The following is an 18888-nucleotide window of genomic DNA, read 5'->3' as shown; positions in this document are numbered from 1 at the left end:
TGTAATCAATACACCATCATATGCTGTAACCAAAGCTCTAAAATAGTAAAAAGGCTGGAGAAAGGCTTTTCTGAGAAGCTTTAGGAAAGAAAACTTCAAATTCTTCAAATTCTTCAAATTAAGAGTGTAAAGATTAGTAAAAGCAATTAAAAGACACAATGTGTGGAAGGTTTAGTATTTTTAGGGTTGCAATACTTACTTAAAAGAAAAAAAAAAAAACCAAAAAAAAAACCCCACCAAAAAAAAAAAAAAAAAAAAAAAAAAAAAAAAAAAAAAAGCACAGAAAAGGTAGTCAAAGCTCAACCCTAATATTTCCTGAGTAGACAGTAGTTCATTTATGGAAATCACATTTGTAGCTGATGGAAAGAAAGGCAGAGTATCTGCTGGATAAGATGAAGCCTTCAGTAGAACAGAAAGAGTGAAGTCTCTGTTACTCCCATGGAAGAATGCATATCTATGGCCACACAACATCCTGCTTCCACTGAACAGAGGGAAGGGTCACTTTTCCGCTGACTAGAGAAACGCGTTTCAGCTAAAATGAAGAAAGCTAGCTACTGATCAGGGATCAGAAAAGCAGAATCCATCTGACCAACAGCCAGAGGCTGTGGCCCTGCACCACACAGGTGCCAGAGATACCTGCAGGTTGCAGAGGCAGGCAGACACTCCTGAGAGGCAGGTGGCACCATGCCAGAGGGTGCTGAGCACCAGGCAGAGGCAGAGGTCTTTGAAGGAGGAGAAGAAATTCTGAGGAAAGTCATGACTGCTTAATTAAGCAAACTCTCTGGACTGTAAGTTTTTTGTAAAGGACACTTAGTGAAAACGCTCAGTACCTAATGGAAACAGAAATATAATCCTGCTACTGGGCTGGTCCATGCTCAGGTCTCTGCAAACTGAGGCACAGATCATCTCTGATCTCAGTGCTAACTGAAGGTTAGAGTCACCCTGTGGGACAATAGCCTGCCCAGCTTGTGGTGTGACAACACAGTATCAAACTCCAGTGACGGGGCTTAAACCCAGTTGTGGTGACAGGGCTGGCCTGGAGATAGTGACTGGCAGGACAACTTGAAGGCCTACAATTCAAAGCATGTCTGAGAGTGCAATACTAAATAACTGCATGTTAGCCAATCCCCTCCTGCCCCACAAACCCAGCCCTCAAACAGATTTAAGCCCCAGCATGTGCAGCTGATTATCTGCCTTGGTGTATGTAGTATTCTCTAGAAAGGTTAGCTCCATAGGTGAAAACTTACAGGCTGGAGAAAGAGGTACAGCAGAACACATTCATACCAATTTTTCTCTTTATTTTTCCTTTGCCAGTTCCATGGCTTGGCATTGACTTGGATATAGCAAAATAAGATTAAATTAAAAAAAAAAAATCAATATCAATACTACTAAGGAAGCTTTCAGTTATTTGAGTCCACAATAACAGATTATTTTTTCTTTTTTCTTTTTTTTTTTTTTTACATTTTTCAGCTTCTGAAGCATTCTTATATTTTGAACCTATTTTCTGCACTGCTTGGTGCAATTAAATAAACCTTCATACAGAACAGAGCAGCACTCCCACTTGAGTTGATATTAATTAATAAGAAGAGGTTGCCCTGGCCCTGCCTATGCAAAAAGCTTGAATTATATATACATCATTATCTCATTTTCATGGTCACAAACTTGTCACAGTTCATATTCCTCTACAGCGTGAGGAGATAGTGCTTTATACTTTTAAGACCAGAATGAGAGACATGGAACTCAAACATTTACTTCCAATGCACTTCCAAATGCTGCTCTTTTGTGAACTACTTACAAGCTGCACAGTAGTAGTTGAAAGACCCCTCTCTAGTCAGAGGAAGTGTCTGCCACTGGAAAAAGATGTTTGCAATGTTTCAGCTCATAAATGTAGATATGAAGTCACTGACATCCAGGGCAAAAGCCAGTGCTGTCTTTTTTCCATGTAGACATTTCACACCCATTCCTGTTGGCGCTTATATTATCAGCATGTTATTTCACTGCTACGACATTGACTTAAACCTTTTCTTAGTCTTGAAGACACTGACAACCAGTTTTGTGCTTCCTGCCATACTAGCTCAAACCCAGATTTTTCTTCCTGCCTCCTCCTGCTTCTCACAGCTTCTCACTATGACTTCTGTGCCGTGTCCACTAGGATTTCAGGTTTCTAGTCCAGCCTGGCAGGCTGGACAAATCTTCCTTTATGAATCATATGAGGGAAGAGTTTTCACCTCGCCAGCTGCTGGAGTGGTTCTGTTCACACAGTGAGTGGGGTCTACCCACCTGTGCACACCACTACTATGAGATATACATGTAGCCAGCCTATCAGCTTTCTAAAATTCTCCCTAGCCTCTCTTTATCCTCTTCATATTAGACCTTGCTACTGCTGATATCATAAAAATGTGTAGCTGTTTGCTGCATAATTCCTCACAAGCTGAAAACAATACAGATAAAATGACCAAAATGTCAACCTATGTCTCTAATCTGTGCTGACAAGATCTCATTTTCTGAAAGCTCCCACTTCAGGCACAGTGCAGGAGTGGTGGAAATTGGTATTGCCAGCTTGTTTTCCCAGTTGAAGGAAACATTTCTCTGTGCTTGTGTTTTTATTCTGTACATATCTGTAGTTTCTGCCTTTACCATGATGCCCCTTTCCCCATACAGCAATCAGTATACTCAGCAAGGTCTCTGCCTATTGTTCTGCATTTCCCATGGCTACAGCTCATCCATGTTCTTCAGGCTAAGAGAATTGGGAGCTACAGAAAGACATAATTTCAAACCCAGCCTTCCACCTTTGACTTCTTTCAGCTAATGATGCCTCATCTGGCAACAGAGTGGCTCATGCATCTGTCAAAATTCAAAGGAACTACTATCTAAAACCAGTAAGACTGCTGCTTGCCCAGCTACAAAGCTGGGTTTTATGATGAGTAGCTGGGAGCCAGGACCTGGGCTTGTCTCACACATTTTGTTCCATCTCTTATGAATGAACACAGTCTGCTGTAGTCCTAGTCTGTTTTCCAGACACCAGGTCATGGCATGTCCTAGTGGCATTGCCATTTGCAGGATCAGATGCTGCTTGCGAAACTCACAGAACTGCCATGCCTAGAGGTCTGCCATGCTCCTGCATTCTGGATTCTCCGCCATGTTGTAGAGGGAGCACAGGTACCAAACACTTCAGTCTTGGGTGCAACACTTCCTTTACACAGTTACATAATCACTCTTTTGAGACCCAGTGGGGAACTTCTTGAAGTCTGAGAGCCCTATGCAACACAGGCCTTTATTAAGGACTCAAGAGGCTGAAGAGAAGCAAAACATGGAGTGCCCAGCTGCAGGAGCAAGTGGGGGCTGGCTGCACCCCTCTCCTCTGCAATGCCCCCACCTCAGCATTCTGCCTCATTCAGCTGCTCAGTTACCTTTTGCTCAAGCTTCTGCCATGACGTGCTTGCAATGACCCACACAACTCTGCTTCCTATCTCTCTCACCTTCCCTGCTAATGCTCCTGCTGCAGGTGGCAGAAAAACAGCCCTGCCAGCTTCTTCCACCCTGGCCCATGTCAGGCACTGCCTCATCTAGAGGCATCTAAAATCACATACGCTCTCCCCGTCTTTCTCCACTTTGGGAAAGGTATGGTAACTTTTATTTTCAGAAGACAAATCCACAGTACTCTGCCCCCCTTCCTTCTCAGCATGCATTTGCTCTCCTAGATGCTGCAGCATTCCCCATGTGGCAGGAAGACGCCTTCTCCACTGTACTTCCCTTTATATTCATTTTCATCAATCATTATAAATGAGACTTGTCTCTAAAGCTTAACCACCTCTGATCTTGTGGAAGGACTGCTTCATTAATAAAACAAACTCAACCACTTCCAGAACTTAAGGACTTTCTCCCCAGTTTTCTCCCCATTTTTCTCCCCATCTACTGGTTATAGGTAAACATTAAACAAGTAGATAAAATGCTCTTTATCTATTCCAGGCAAACAAGCTGTCTGGAAACACTTAAACTGGCTGCAGAGCCATTTTTATGTTAACCCTGCACAAAATCACATCCAGAGACCTTCCCTCTGTAGAAGGAAATCAGCTGAGAATGGTCTGAAAGACAGAACTGTGTCAGAACAGCTCACCCATCACACATTTGTTAGAGACACAGATTTGCCAGTGGGTATGTAAACCAGTTAAACAATAAACAATTTTACTTCAGTTAGATTTAATTTTCACCATTACCAATACAAAAATTAAAACCTATTAACTTCCTACCCATATTTGCCTTAACGAACACAGTATTCAAAATATTTCCCGTTTAAGTGATTAATTGGATACATGGAGCTAAAAATAGAAGTCATCTACCATGATCATCTATCCTAAATAATAAAATGCCCAAAGGCAAGAAAATACTGTACGAGTGCTATACAGATCAGAGGCATTTTTGTGCTGACGAGGTTATGAAACCCTTATCCCACCTTTTTAATAGGTTCTGATGCTGCATGTTAGTCTCATTACTGATATAAAAAAGTGTGCTTGGAAACCAAATTATTTAAACATTACATTAATAAGGGTAATAAAGACATGAAACCCAAACTCTTCTGCATTTCACATGCGTGCCTTGTAATTTTGAGACAAGTCATCATTTCTACTGCAGCTTTTGGGATTTTATTTGCTGCAGCTGCTGCACAGTGTGGAAGCAGAGTGGTTTGGTCAGAGCTCAGGGGCTGGTATCTCAGAGGAACACCAGGGCTCTTATGCTTGTTTCATAGAGGCGCTTCCTGACCTTGGGGCACTCATCTTGCTGCATGATTCTTATATAAATTAGGTATGAGGCTATTTAATGTGCTTGAAAGGCAGAAATAGGAGTCAGTGGAGTTTTCCTGCTGACTTATACAACCAGATGCTGTTCAACTGCATTCAAAGGAGGAAAGCAGAAGCAACAGAGAACTTGGGGTTGTTAAAAATAAATTGATGGCAGCAGGGTCCAGGACAAGCTGCCTTCAGCCAAGTTTGCATATTAGTTACATCTCCTCTAAGCTATGTTTTCAAAGCCCATGCACTCAAAAAAATCTGTTCTGCAATGGGGACTTGAAAACCTGTTTGTCAACAAAGAATTAGCTCACAGCTTGAGTATGTCCCAGGGCCTTAACCTGTCTCATCTTGCAAGGAGCCCTGCCCAGGCACTGACCACAGGAGGAGGCCTGAAGCTCAACAACCCTGCTGACATTAGCGACAACATCTAAGCAATTAAAGAGTCAGTTTTATTTAACTTTTCCAAGCTATTGCTGAGTGCTTGGTGCAGTCACCACATTTGCACTGAATGTAAAATTTTACATCTCCTTCAACCTAATTAAACTAACCAATTTAAATGTGCTGAGTTACCACTTAGCATAGCTGTTAAAAGCCTCTCTGGTAGTCTATGACCTGTTTATTAGTAAGGAGAGAGGAAAAACTCTGCTGTGTTTAATATAAGTGGGAGCTGAAGGGAATGTTTGCTGTGATTTAAATGCTGAGATGCAATGCCGAAGTTTGCATTGCAGAAGTTGCCAGCCAGAAGACCCATTTGTGAGGAGCTGCTAACAGGCACCCATAGAAAAATCATCCTCTCAGCACAAGTAGTAAAGAATTGTGAGGCTACATAGATTTCACTACCTTTTTAGTAATTCCTACTTGTGTTTTAGAATTTCAGCTTTATTATTAGCTATTTAATTCCAGATTCTATTAAAAATTATCTATCTAAATCATGGTTTAGCTCCATGCAGTGAGCGGCTCCACTCCATGGACTTCAGCTGGTTTTCTTGCAGAGATACAAACATGTGCAAGCAGTGTTTTATTGGCATGCAATCCCTCTCTCTGCCAGTATAGGACTGAAAAGCCAACACCTCACTTTGAGAAAAAAAGCAGCATTACATACCAGGGTGTCCACCCATTGTGGAAAACTAGCTCTTTATCCTACAGTTCTAGGATACATTTCCCCACTTGGCTTTTGTTCTTGCAGCACTTTGGGTGGGTTAGGCTGCAGAGAGCCTCCCACTGCCATCTTTTTTCTCCAGTGACTATCAGCAATGTCAGAAAGCACTTTGAACTGTGATACACACAGAGTGATGGTAAATGTGGATGGCTCCACAGCACAGAGGTATTAGGAACTGTATGATACGTTTCTTAAAAAATGGGTTTCTGGAAAAAAACTCAAGCTAACAACATCAACATCTTAGGTTCTTCCACAGTATCCACTTAAAACTGATGGGGTCTACTCAAGTCAAGGAAGAAATCTTGAGACTTGGTATGAGCCGGGGGACTCTCAGGCCTTGTGGTCTCTGTGAAACCAACAGTGCTGGCACAGCCAGAGTCTGTCTGCATGGACCAGGTTGCAGATGCCTCCACATCCTGCGCAGGACCATTGGGCAGGGCACTGGGCCACAGCCTTGCTTGTTAGATTCCTAATGGTAGGAGAGCAATAGTAGGACAATAAACTGTTTCTGTGGAAGACTTATTAAGAAAACAAAAATACTAAGAGAAAAAAATTAAAGATCAAAGTGATAGAATATTTCCCATTCCACCACAAAAATCAGCCTTACAAATCATGACCAGCAATAGCAGGCATCTACAACAAGTTTTTCCTTTTCAAGGAAAGAAGAAACTGAAGAGGGAGAGACAAGTGGGAAGGAATAAAGGCACATAAAAAGGAACCAATTTTAATGCACCATTATAATATTTGAGCATTTTCTCCCTGACAAGCAAATCTGCAGAGCGTTTAAGATCCATATGTGACAAAGAGTCAGCCAGAGAGGGAGGAGTGGAAGGAGATGCCACTTGAGCTGGCACATCAGAGGATCTTTAAATAGAAAAGCTTTCAGGGAACTCAGGGTAGGCGCTTACCACACGAAATTTAATTACAGCCATATTCATCTGAAAAAAGTACTACAGCCCTTTACTCCCCCCTTTTTCTTATCTAGAGCAATTGGGTTAGGGAAGGGGGGAAAGTCAATAAACCAGCATGGGACTCCAATCCTGGCACTTTCTGGGGGACGATGCTTTGGGGTAGAGCTGCTAGCTCCCTCTGGGGCTATGGGTCCCTGGGGAGACATACCTATTAGTCAGTTCCTCCGCTTCCTCTGGGTCCACGGCCTCCTCCTCCTCCTCCTCCTCCTCCTCTTCATCCTCCTCCTCCTCCTCTTCTTCCTCTTCTTCTTCATCTCCTATGAAGGACGAAGTCTCGGATGCCCTGTCACACTCAGCACTGCGGGAGCCCTCCATTCCCTTCCCTGCTCAGGCCCTTGCCGGTGATGTTTACCCCCAACCCTGTCCTCCCCAGGGCTGCCTGAAGCAACTGTCATCCCCGGTAGCACTCACTTCTCCTGACTCAGGGCAGTCTTTAAATAGAAGGCATCAAAGTTACAGCGCAGAGTCGCTGCTGTTCCTGCCCTGTCTCCTAGCACCAACTCGGTGCCAGGACACGTGGCCCCATGGCCATCTATCCAGCTGCTCTCCCCCTTTGCCTGCTGCCACTGCCACAGAGTTGCTTGTACAGCACATAGGGCAGTCAGGCAGCAGTAGGGAGGAAGGGGGCCAAGCAGACCTTCCCCAGTCACCTCCAGTAAATTCGGGGTGGATGGTACAGATGAAGCAGAAGGAGCGTTCATCTGTGGCCCCAAGAGAAGGTACATTTCACAAGTTCTGCCCTTGAGCACACCCAGAGTGCCTCAAGCTCAAGCTGGAAAGGTCAAATACAATAACTAGTGGATGAGCCTCTGACAAACACATTTAATTATTAATACCATACTGTAAGAGATATCAGATGCACTGTGGTATTTAACCATGCAAAAGGAATGTATTTAAACTCTCAATTTATCAATGTGTTTAATCACAAGACATTTAAAACTTCCTATTTGAGCGGACTAGAACCAATTATAATTTAAAGCAAAGACAAACTGTACTACCATGCAGAGTTTAGGTTAAGCCACAGTTATACTTTATTATTCTGCATTTTACACAAAATGCAGTGCTTTACACAAACAAAACAGAAATATTTCCAATCTGTATTAGTCAAAATAATGACTTTAAGAAAAAACCAAAAAATTTAGAAGAGGAAGAAAAGCACTAAACCCTGATTCTAAGTAAAGAACTTCCAAGATATCTCAAGTATAAACTGTATGCACAGTATAACTCCAATGCCCCCAGCTTTTTTTTCTTTATTGTTCATCAAATAAATATCTGGTTATAAATCAATCAGCAAACTCCTCCTTAAGAGTGCTGTAAATATAGAAACACCCAGCCAAGTACTTCTGACTACAAGATACCTCTGCACGCAATTCTCCTGACATTCCAAAACAGTATGTACAGGTCTTTCTGCTCTCTTGACCCACACAGTGACATACACAATATACAAGGCGACAATGTAATTTTTTGAAAAGTGTATTTGAAACAGATATTAAACTAAATTAAACTCTACATTTCATCATGAGCATAGACAGTGTACACAGCAAAATGTAAAGAATATGAAGTACTCTTCCTTAAATTTAATGTGGAAGGCAAGAGCTTTACAAGTCTTCTAGAAATGCTTATAGATGAAACATACATACATTGCACAAGCTTTGATTCAGTCTTCAGCACAGCAAGAAAAAGGCAAGTACTCTTTTACCAGAAACCCTTCAACTTATTTCCATCTGTACTTCTCACAAATGAATTTGACCTGTAATGGACCAAAATTGCACATTCTTTCATGCTCTTCAGACAAGCATCATACTCAGTAAAATCAATGGAAATATTTATACCTGAACACAGGAGGATTACAGAGAACAAGGCAAAAACAAAACAACAACAAAAAAAAAAAACAAAACAAAAAAAATCAAAACAACAACAACAACAAAAAAAAACAACAAAAAAAACCCAAAACAAAACAAAAAAAAAAAACCCCACAAAATACAGGACAACCCATAGCAAGTACAATACAATAAAGCAAGAGCGACATTCTCTGATGGACTTAAATTTAACATTAAAGATACTGTGATTCAAGTCCAGTAACACAAGTTCAAGTAAAGCACTAGTTCCAAATAAATGTTTGGGATTCACAAATATAATGTATTTGCAAATGCTAATTTCAGTTTTTATACAAATCATCTTACATCCTTTTACCATCCCTGCCCGTTTCTCCCAAATGACCATGCCACCCTGCAATGTGAGTCTTAAAATTGATTTATATTGATTTCTTTGTGAGGGATCTTTAAAAAGTAACACCTTATACTGTCAACACACCTAAAGGTACTGAGAGTTCACTTACACATTCACATTTCAAGACAAGTGAGAGCAAGAGCTGGAAGAGAAACTTTAAGTTTCACAGTGCATAGCCTATGCCAGTTCTGCATTACTGTCACCAAATGTGAAGCTCTTGCCAATGTTTGGTCCTACTGTGCACCTCTGAGCCTGTTAATTTAGTCCTGAAGGACTAAAGAGAATTCTTAAAACCCTAGAGAAGACACAAGTGGTTTCTGACACATGAGGTGAGAAATGACAAGAAAACCCAATGCCAAAGAGTAGTCAAGAATAATAATTAAAAAAAAAAAAAAAAAAAAAAAAGGCTGAACTAAAGCAGCTTTATTTCAAGGCAATAACAAATCCCAAAGAATACAGCATCTTGCACAGACACTGGCACCTTGGTCAATTGTGAAAAATACCTTTTACCAAAGAGCTCTCAGAAAAAACTATTCCTACTAGGATGTATGCCAAGGGATAAGAAGGTAAGTTTTTATTTTTAAGCGGAGGAATATTGAAAATTTTACCCTAACACTAAAATTTATAGTAGCCATTAGTGAATTTTTTACTCTGAATACTTGCCCAGAGTAGATGACAATGCAGATCATTAAACCTCGAACAACTTCAGACTATACAGAACTGAACCCAAAGTTAAAGTCCAGCTCCTACCCACTCTTCCCAAGCCATTTATATTGTGGTATTACATCTGAAGTTTTCTGACAAAAGTTGCAGCCCACTATTTAACAAATATGCTATCAACAGGTCTGTTCCAAAAAAAATTGGGGGAAACTACCATCTAGATTTTCTGGTTATAGACATGGTTTATCAGAAGGACATAAACTTGAGAAAAAAATACAAAAGGATTCTTTTGAAAGACAAAGACTGTTGTGGTTACAGACCTTAACTTGTATTAAAAATACCACTGAATTGGTAGGGCACTTTTTATAGAGTAGCTCAGAGATACCACAATGTTTTAAACTAACCTTTTAAAAACAGGAATTAAATTAAACATTAAGCATTAATTTAAGGTATAAGAAATGTTGACACATAAGGTGATGCAATACAAATTCATAAGAAAGTTTTATGCCTTTTATAAAGTTTTGTTTCTCACATTCAGCTCACTCAAAACATATTTTTACCAACTTGAAACATTTATGTCCCTTCTTATTTATTCTAGGTTGGGAAAGTTTTAAATTTTCTAGACAAAGATATAGCCAATATATTTTGTAAGAAGATATAGCCAACATTCTCTTTTCCCAGAATCTACATAGAGCTTGTAGAGCATCTTTGAACCCAGACATCATCCTGTCATAAAATCTTGTGCTTCAATTTTACATAAAGTGAATCAAAGTGAATGTTTCACTGATACTCAAGTCTACCATCCTATAGAAAAAGGGCAGTGAGGGTGAACATACACAAGGAGGAAGAACATTTCAGTGGACTTCTAGAGCCATATTAAAATTGAAAGACAGTTAAAATGGTAGAAGAAAAGTCAATTGCAGAAAAAAGGCAAAATTCTACATAGACTAGACCGTGACAAAATGTATAGGAAGTAATCTCACATCAGGCATATAGTTTACAGTACTTAGAACTTCTAAATAAACTAGAACTTAAAAGTTTGCACAAGATGACATAATACTTGTTATTCTACAGTTAGAAGAGTTTTCACAATCTTGTTAGAGAAAGTAATAAACCAAACTTTTGCCTATTCACAGATGTACTGCAGAATAGCCATGATAGATCTTGATGAATTGCAACATGGGCCTTACCTCATGGGGCATTTCCTATTCTACTTAATTATAGGAAATACTTTAAATACACAGTACAAAATAACATAAATTGGAAAAATAACCTGTATCTTCCATATATAAACTTTATTTCACTAGACACCATATAAAATATTAAACTTAAAAAAATGGAAGTATGAATTTGAATTCAGTGGTAAATACAACCTTAAAAATTAATTGGTCTTCAATAACAAATATATGAGAGACACAAATTGAGCTATAGGAGGTCTAAGAGAAGGTTTGCAATTTTTTTGGAAGAGCTATAATTTTCAATATTACTTACTTAGATTCAATTTAGAGTGGCTAATCGAATCACAAACATTTACACAAAATCAAATGAGAAGCCCAGCTTATTTTAGCACTGATGTAAGGTGTTTTGATTTTGATTTGGACTTTTTCTCCAGAAGAGGTACCACTATTACTTCAAATATGTAAAAGGAAGCACAAAAAATTTTCCTACTCTGTGTGAATGTAAAGCATTTATGTGCATTGAATTGAGATGTTTTTACTTCAACTTCTTCATAGTACAACTGTTGCTTGAAAATTCTGGTTTAGATTATAGTTCTTGATATTCAGAGTACTACCAACCATAATCTACCTTCATTTTCATAAACAGTTGCTTGTTATTCCAAGTAAAAGTGAAATAAAACTGGAAAGTGCTAAGTTGAGCAGAAATGCTTACTGCAATTCAGCAGATGTAAAGCACAGACTCTCTGTTCATCAAGAAGTTGGCAGTGCACAGTGCCTTAAAGATGTAGTCAGATTTGCACATGGTTTAACTTTGAATGTCTATCTTTCATGGTTAAATATCTCTGAAATAATGGTTACACAGATCAAACAAGAAACAAGTCAGTATATCCCCATACTTTCCTTAAAATACACATAATCTTCTTGTTTGCTGTGAGTTTCTTCTAAAAGTCAAAAATGCAAGCATTTTCAGAAAGCGTATCTTGAACAGCTGTATTAACAAATACCAATAATAAAATATGCCACATCCTTATAAACATTTTCTTAACAAAAGTTTACAGAGAAAAACAGGTCGTAAAAACCACGGGGTGAGTGCCTCCTGATTTTGTCTCTCTTCTTTATTTCAGCAGGATCCGAAAAAAGGGAAAATGAAAGACGCTAGTTATCTTTTCTGTTTGACTGCTTTTAAAGGTAATATACAGTTCAGATCTTTCTTGTCTCGTAATAATCGCCAAGCCTGAGGGAAAAAAACACAATTTTTTTTTTTAAAAAAGACTATATAATCTTTGCCATTAAAACTTAAATACCATTATTAGCAATAAGCATCACAGTTCCACAAAATTAAGGTTGATCTTTTTCCCCTTCTCGAAAAGAAAGTTTGCAGGTTGAGGTTTGGTTTTTTTTTTCCATTTGTTTTTGGGATTTTTTTTAAGGTAAGCAAATCCAAAAAGTACACAAAATGAAATGAATTAATGAGGAAGGTAAAGCCTTTCAAGAACAGACTTTTGGAGACAGAGATGTTAACAATATTTAAGCATTACACTATTCTTAACTGCAAAATAATTATTCTAATTGCAGTATTCTAACTGCAAAATAATTATCTCAAATTCACACGTATCACAGTCCCCGATAAATGATGTTAGGCATTGTCATTTCCAGAACTTAGATGTGTCTCTAAAATAGCTTATTTCAACCTTCTTCTGTGTTCTTAGTGTGAGTTTCAGGACATCTGTTACGCCATGAGCCTGCAAAGAACTGCAGTGACCCTCCTGTGTTTATACAGAAGTCATTTACACTCCAAAGTGTAATGAAAACCACAAGAAGAACAATTCTCTCAAGGACAAAACAGATTGCTTAAGCTTTTTAAAAAATAGTGCAGGATATTAAAAAGTACTTGCACTTTTAAAGCAACTGTCATTCTTATGGTATCTGGTAAAAAGAACGTTTTTCAGGGCTGTATCACTTAAGTATATTGGTTCCAGACAGCTAGGATCAAACATCTGCTTTTACATTTTTCAGAAAATCACAGAGGTTTGAAATGAATTTTGTTAACTGAAAACTCTGAAAAGAGAAGTTCACTCTGATTTCACAGTACCACAAAAGCCCAAACCACTCTGTAAACGTGACTTTAGCAGATTCACAAAATCAACTATTTAATGTACCAGTATGTGAACAATTCAGTATTTTGTATGCTAACATGGTTAAATAAAAGAAAAACGTATTAACATTTCTGAATAGAATTACAAAGAAAATGTTAACCTTTTCTGACTAAGGTGTCCTTTTAGCATTTGCATTTGCTCTATTACAAGTATCTGGCATTGAATTACTTTTTGCTTCAAGGTACTTGAAGATATGAATAACTGGAGTAAACACGATCCTCCAAGGACAGCTTAATAAAGGAGTCTTAACTGGTTAAAGCTGGAAGCCAGTTCTATGCATTAATCCCTAGTCATAACTACATAAAAAATAGTCAGAGATCTCAGAAACAAGGTTGCAGTTGCAATGCCTATGACAGGAGAGAAGCATAAAAGAGAGTTGATACCAAAAATTTTCAGAAATATTACGCTTAATCAAGGTCTAAATTTTTCCTTGTTTCACCGTGTCCTTTCCTCCCCTGATTGGGACAGTGAAAATTCATGCTGGAACTACTCATGTTCTAAAATTATGAGCATGGTCTCCCTGAAGAAAAGTAGCATCTAAGTAAGTTATCAGAAATCAGAAAACCACCATTATTTTGGTGGTGATATTTATTAAAATATGGATTAGTAAGAAGTATAAAATATTATCTATTACCACTCAAATTAATATAGGAAGAAATAATGAATGAAAACAAAGTTGTAACTTTAAAGCTACTAACCACTGTTAGAATTTTACACACACAAGAAAATCTAAAAGAGGGTTTTTACTATTTTGAGTACCGATTTTAGTGTAACCTGAATTTTAATGGCAGACATTAAAGAATACTGTTAAATTATTTTCCCACATATTTTTAAAAACATGCATTTTTATTACTTATAGTACAAGCTATAAAACTTCATTAACAGGCAGATTTAATGACTAGCATAGTAAAACTATCTTGAAAAACAAAGTGACCAGAAAAATTACATGAGATTACTTTTTACCTGTGCAAATTCACCTCTGATCATATCAAACTTCTGTTTCTCATGTACAGCTCTAGCAGTATTTGTCCCATCAAAGGGCTCTGCAAGGTCAAAAACAAACATGAAAACTAAACTAGACCAACCAATAAGACAAAATAACCCCCCACAAGAACAAGAAAACACAAGACAAAACAAACAAACCAATAAAAAAGAGGAGAAAAAAAACCACCCAATACTGAATTCTCTGAATGCCCTGAATGAAGAACATTGTCAGGGAGTTTGCAGATGACATAAAGCTGAGCAGTGCCATTGACACTAGGACACTAGGACAGGATGCTATCCAGACATGGACAAATCTGTGCAGTGGACCCATGAAGATCTCATGAAAGTTCAACAAGTGCAAGTGCAAAGTGCTGGATCTGGGTCAGAACAATTCCAGACATGATTACAGACTGGGAGAAGTCACTCAGAGCAGCCCTGCCCAGAAGGACTTGGGGATGCTGGGGGATGAGAGGCTGGACCTGACCCAGCCATGGCACTCACAGCCCAGAAAGCCACACGTGTCCTGGGCTGCATCCAGAGCAGTGTGGGCAGCAGGGCCAGGGAGGGGATTCTGCCCCTCTGCTCTGCTCTGCTGAGACCCCACCTGCAGTGCTGCATCAGCTCTGGGGTCCCAGCACAGGAAGGACATGGATCTGCTGGAGGGAGTCCAGAGGAGGCCACAGAGATGATCAGAGGGCTGGAGCACCTCTCCTGAGAGGACAGACTGAGAGAGCTGGGGTCGTTCCATCTGGAGAGAAGGCTCTGGGAGAGATCTCATAGCACCTTCCAGTATGTAAAAGGGGCTTACAGAAGAGCTGAAGAGGGACTTTTCTCAACAGCATGTACTGACAGGACCAGATGGAAATAGCTTTAAACCAAAAAGGGCAAGCTTAAGACTAGATATTAGGAAGAAATTCTTTACTGTGAAGGTGGTGAGGCACTGGAAGAGGTTGCTTAGGGAAGCTGTGGATGCCCCATCTCTGGAAGTGCTCAAGGCCTGGTTGGATGGGGCTCCGAGAAAAGTGGTCTAGTAAAAGATGTCCCTGTCCATAGCAGGGGAGTTGGAAAGAGATTATACTTGAAAGTCCCTTCCAACATACACCATTCTATGATTCAATTAATGCTCTAATGATATGTAATTCCTAATAAACTCAGGTTATTATTATCTATTGAAGCATACTATGATTGTGTTGAATTTATGCAGTAGTAATTATCTGCTACAGCTCAATAGTCTGTGATAACAGATCAAACTACGATTTTGCATATTAAAATATTTTGAAACTTACTACACATGAGACTCTTGGAACTATTCACTTTAGATTCATCTCATTCAACAGCTTCTCAGTGAAATACTGAGAATATAGCAAAATATTTACTATGACTTGAATATAAGACATATCAACTCCTGTAAAATGTATTTTATCACTCCATACCTATTCTGCAGTATTTGTTCATAAGTTAACCATTTGGGGGTTCTACTTTCTAATAAACTACAAATTAGTGTGATGTCCCCCCCCCTTTTTATCCTAACTTAATTAATAGTTTGGAACTTTTTTAATTGCAAGATTAAAAAAGTATTTCTTGCTACTGATACGGTTGCCAACATTAAAGCAGTTGATACTAAAAAATTATGATGCAGGGACTATGCATTACAGTGTGCTACAAACCAGATTTTATAGTCTTTTTTTTCCTTAGTAGAGCCTTAATAGAGAACTGCTGAAGTAATATTGTGTATTTCACACTGGTAGAATGTATGCAAGTCCTCAAGGACCACAGAAATATTTGTTAGATCAGGTAGACTTTTTTTTTTTTTTTGTCTAGCTGGTTATGAATTACTTTTATTCAGATAGTGATGTATAGCAAAATAAAGCATTACACAGACACCAGAAGGGCTTGTGCCTTTATGGAGACTAGAATTTCAAATCTGGTATGTGCTCCATGGCTTTAAGTTTTTATTTCTGCTAGCTATTTAAATTAAAGAAAACTAAGACAATTTTTATATGCAATAAATGTTGTATTTAGCAGTTTTCTAAAAGGATTCTCTTCAAACTACCTAGTTTTCAGTGGACGGTTACAGGCAGATTTCTTTTATTTTAGAATGCATCATACTTTTAGTATAGAAGAAAAACTGGCAACCAAATAAAACATACACAGTCCTCTAATGTCAGTCCCATTATTTGAGACAGTGATTTAGTGTAATTAAGAACTCCGTGTCCCTTACTATGTGAACAAATACAGCATTTCATTTGTGTATCATAAATGTGATGGTAATTGCTTTTTTAATGCTAGGACCTTTATGTTGAATCAAGTCATATCTATATTTTAAAGCAACAAGGGCTGAACTGTACAATCTTCTCAAACCATCAGTGGAAAAAAGGCATTCCAGTCACAAAAGCTAACACACACCTTCCCTTTAATCTTCTGCATATTTACTGACTGTCAAAAGATAAACTGGTTCTCTGAAGCACAGCAAGAATAATTTTACAATCAGCTACTCTTTACACCACTACATTTTCTAACCATCAAGACAGTAAGAGTTTATTTTAAGTAAGTTATTTTGTTCACACACAGAGATGGGAATATTAAAAGAAAAAAGTAACACAGCTTTAACACTGATGCTTGAGGGAAAGGTTAAAGGAAATAATTTTTCCAAACAAAAATACAAGATATCACACAACTTCAGAATTGCTGCTAACCAAGCCCTGAGGAATTATTTTTTGACTTATTTTTAGCATGTGGATCTGAAAGACTTGAAACTACAAATATGAATCAGGTGCAGCTTAGATGGTTTCTGATTTCCCTAAATTATTATCAATGTAATTATCTCATAAAATTGCCACATTTCTAGCTTTTCCTATTCTCCAGCAGGAGAGTATTTGATATTACTTGATACAGACAAGATTTAAACTCAAACTAGAATAGTCAATAGCCATTTAGAGCTTCTGACAAAGATTGTTCAAAATATAATCTAAAAGCAGGGTTCTCTGTATCTCTGTATCCCCATCATGGTAAAAGCCTATCATATTTTAAAGTGACTGGAAAGAGCATCTCTACTATATTTGTTTCTCTAACAGCAGAAATACATGTGAGAACCAACCTTAAGGCCCATAACATTTAAAACTGAACACAGTTTTTCTTGAGCTAATCTAAATACAGTACTACATGAAGAATTGTGGAAACTTGCAGGCACAAGCCTGTGTAATCTATCAACAAATATATTTTAGATATTTAAAAATAAATGCAATAGTACCAATTACTGAAATATTATTCTGCGAACAGGAAAATTTGACAAAGAGTTGGAAAAGAGAATATATTGGCATGTTTACCTAACTTTTGCAATCTTCTCAAGTACACAGAAATTTATGTACATACTTGTTAACCTAGTTCAGTCTAACAGCTTTTATAAACATGAAGTCTACTTTGAGCAAAAGTAGGAGATTTTATTTTTCCCTCCCAAATCAGAGGTAAAAAAATTGGTATGTGAGGCTAAAGACACTAAGTCTTGAACTAAGGAAGGAATCAGATATGCCACCTATAGATAATTTTGCCTTTTTTAACAGTTCAAAGGCAAACATATTAAGGAAAAGTTCTAATTAATCAAGACCATTAAATTTAAAATCTAGAGTGTCTATTTTGTATGTTGATGTGTATTCTATTTTCCAGCCTGGTTGAAAGATAACCTAATTATTCAACCACTTTGTAATGTCATAAAATACTTGAGAGCTTGAAACACACAGCCCCCTGCAACACAGTGGATCAGCATCACGTGACAGCAGCAAACATAGCTGCCCAGCATTCCCACCTCCCACATTCAGACCAGAGCCTTGGCAATGTCTCACTACGCTATTCTGAATAATTTCAGCTGTGCAAATACTCTAATTCTCATATTTCTCAACTCTAAGACCACAGAGTCCAGTGCAACTATATTTCAGTGTGTTCCTCTTCACCAGTACGTGAAGTTGATTGAAGGCGATTCTCTGCACAGAACAGCACAAATGCAGGAAAGTACATACATACATACCCCAACCTTAAACCTCATCAATCTTGAAGAATATCTGTTCAGCCATAGGACTTCTGTCTTGTTCTCGTCCTCCCCCAGCAAAATCTTCTCAGTGTCTAACAACTTTCCCCATACCATTTGTCTCCTGTTCAAGTTATATTCCTATTTCATCCTGCGACATCAACCCTTGACATCCTTATCCTAACAGCCTTCATTAATTTGCAGCCACCTCTCTTCTTTGTGACAACTTTTTCCAGTTACCCAGCAACCCTCAGTCCCTTCAGTCTCTTCTTATTCTCCTAACATCTCAATCCTTCTCTTGGTTTATCATCTTCTCTTTCCTTAGTGCAAGCTTCATCTCCTATGTATGCTCACCTGCACATCTTCTCCATGTACATTCCCCACAGCAGCTGAAAGGTGTCAGTAACATATGAATCTGGTTGCTTGTATAGTGCTCCTACTTAGTTCTGCACTGAGACAGCTGAGACCTGCAACTCCAACAGGTAGCCTGGGTTTACCCTCCAGTTCTGGAAGGCATCATGTAGTCTCTGCACAAAGCCCATGTTCACTAGCCAGCCAAAAATAGTACCCACAAGAAGATCAATGTACACATAACCTACACCCACATCACTGCAATGCCAGAGCATTTCATTAACAAAGAATATTCTTCAATAATAATCTGAGTATATGCCTGCTGTGTTTTTTCAGAAGTTCAAACTTGGCAAAACTGACAACTATTTTTGTGGAGCAGAAAAACACAC

The 18888-nt window shown here is 38.4% G+C and overlaps 2 protein-coding genes across 2 annotated transcripts in view; both read right to left on the bottom strand.

Moving 5' to 3' along the window:
- CMYA5 (cardiomyopathy associated 5) overlaps positions 1-7235 on the bottom strand; it is a 45991-nt gene extending 38756 nt beyond the window's left edge. The window contains exon 1 of the mRNA XM_053931932.1: positions 7069-7235. Coding sequence (XP_053787907.1) covers positions 7069-7235 — 167 coding nt within the window. The remainder of the gene's footprint in view (positions 1-7068) is intronic.
- A 1142-nt stretch (positions 7236-8377) lies between these two features.
- The window catches only part of TENT2 (terminal nucleotidyltransferase 2), a 46896-nt gene continuing 36385 nt past the window's right edge, over positions 8378-18888 (bottom strand). The window contains exons 14-15 of the mRNA XM_053969108.1: positions 14107-14186; positions 8378-12221 (exon numbers count right to left, since the gene is read on the bottom strand). Of these exons, the coding sequence (XP_053825083.1) occupies positions 12147-12221; positions 14107-14186 (155 nt within the window). The 3' untranslated portion in view covers positions 8378-12146. The remainder of the gene's footprint in view (positions 12222-14106; positions 14187-18888) is intronic.

Source organism: Vidua chalybeata, chromosome Z (genome assembly GCF_026979565.1).
Source record: "Vidua chalybeata isolate OUT-0048 chromosome Z, bVidCha1 merged haplotype, whole genome shotgun sequence".
Taxonomy (NCBI): Eukaryota; Metazoa; Chordata; class Aves; order Passeriformes; family Viduidae; genus Vidua; species Vidua chalybeata.
Note: the sequence above shows the minus strand (reverse complement) of the source record. Positions and strands in the feature narration are given on the sequence as shown.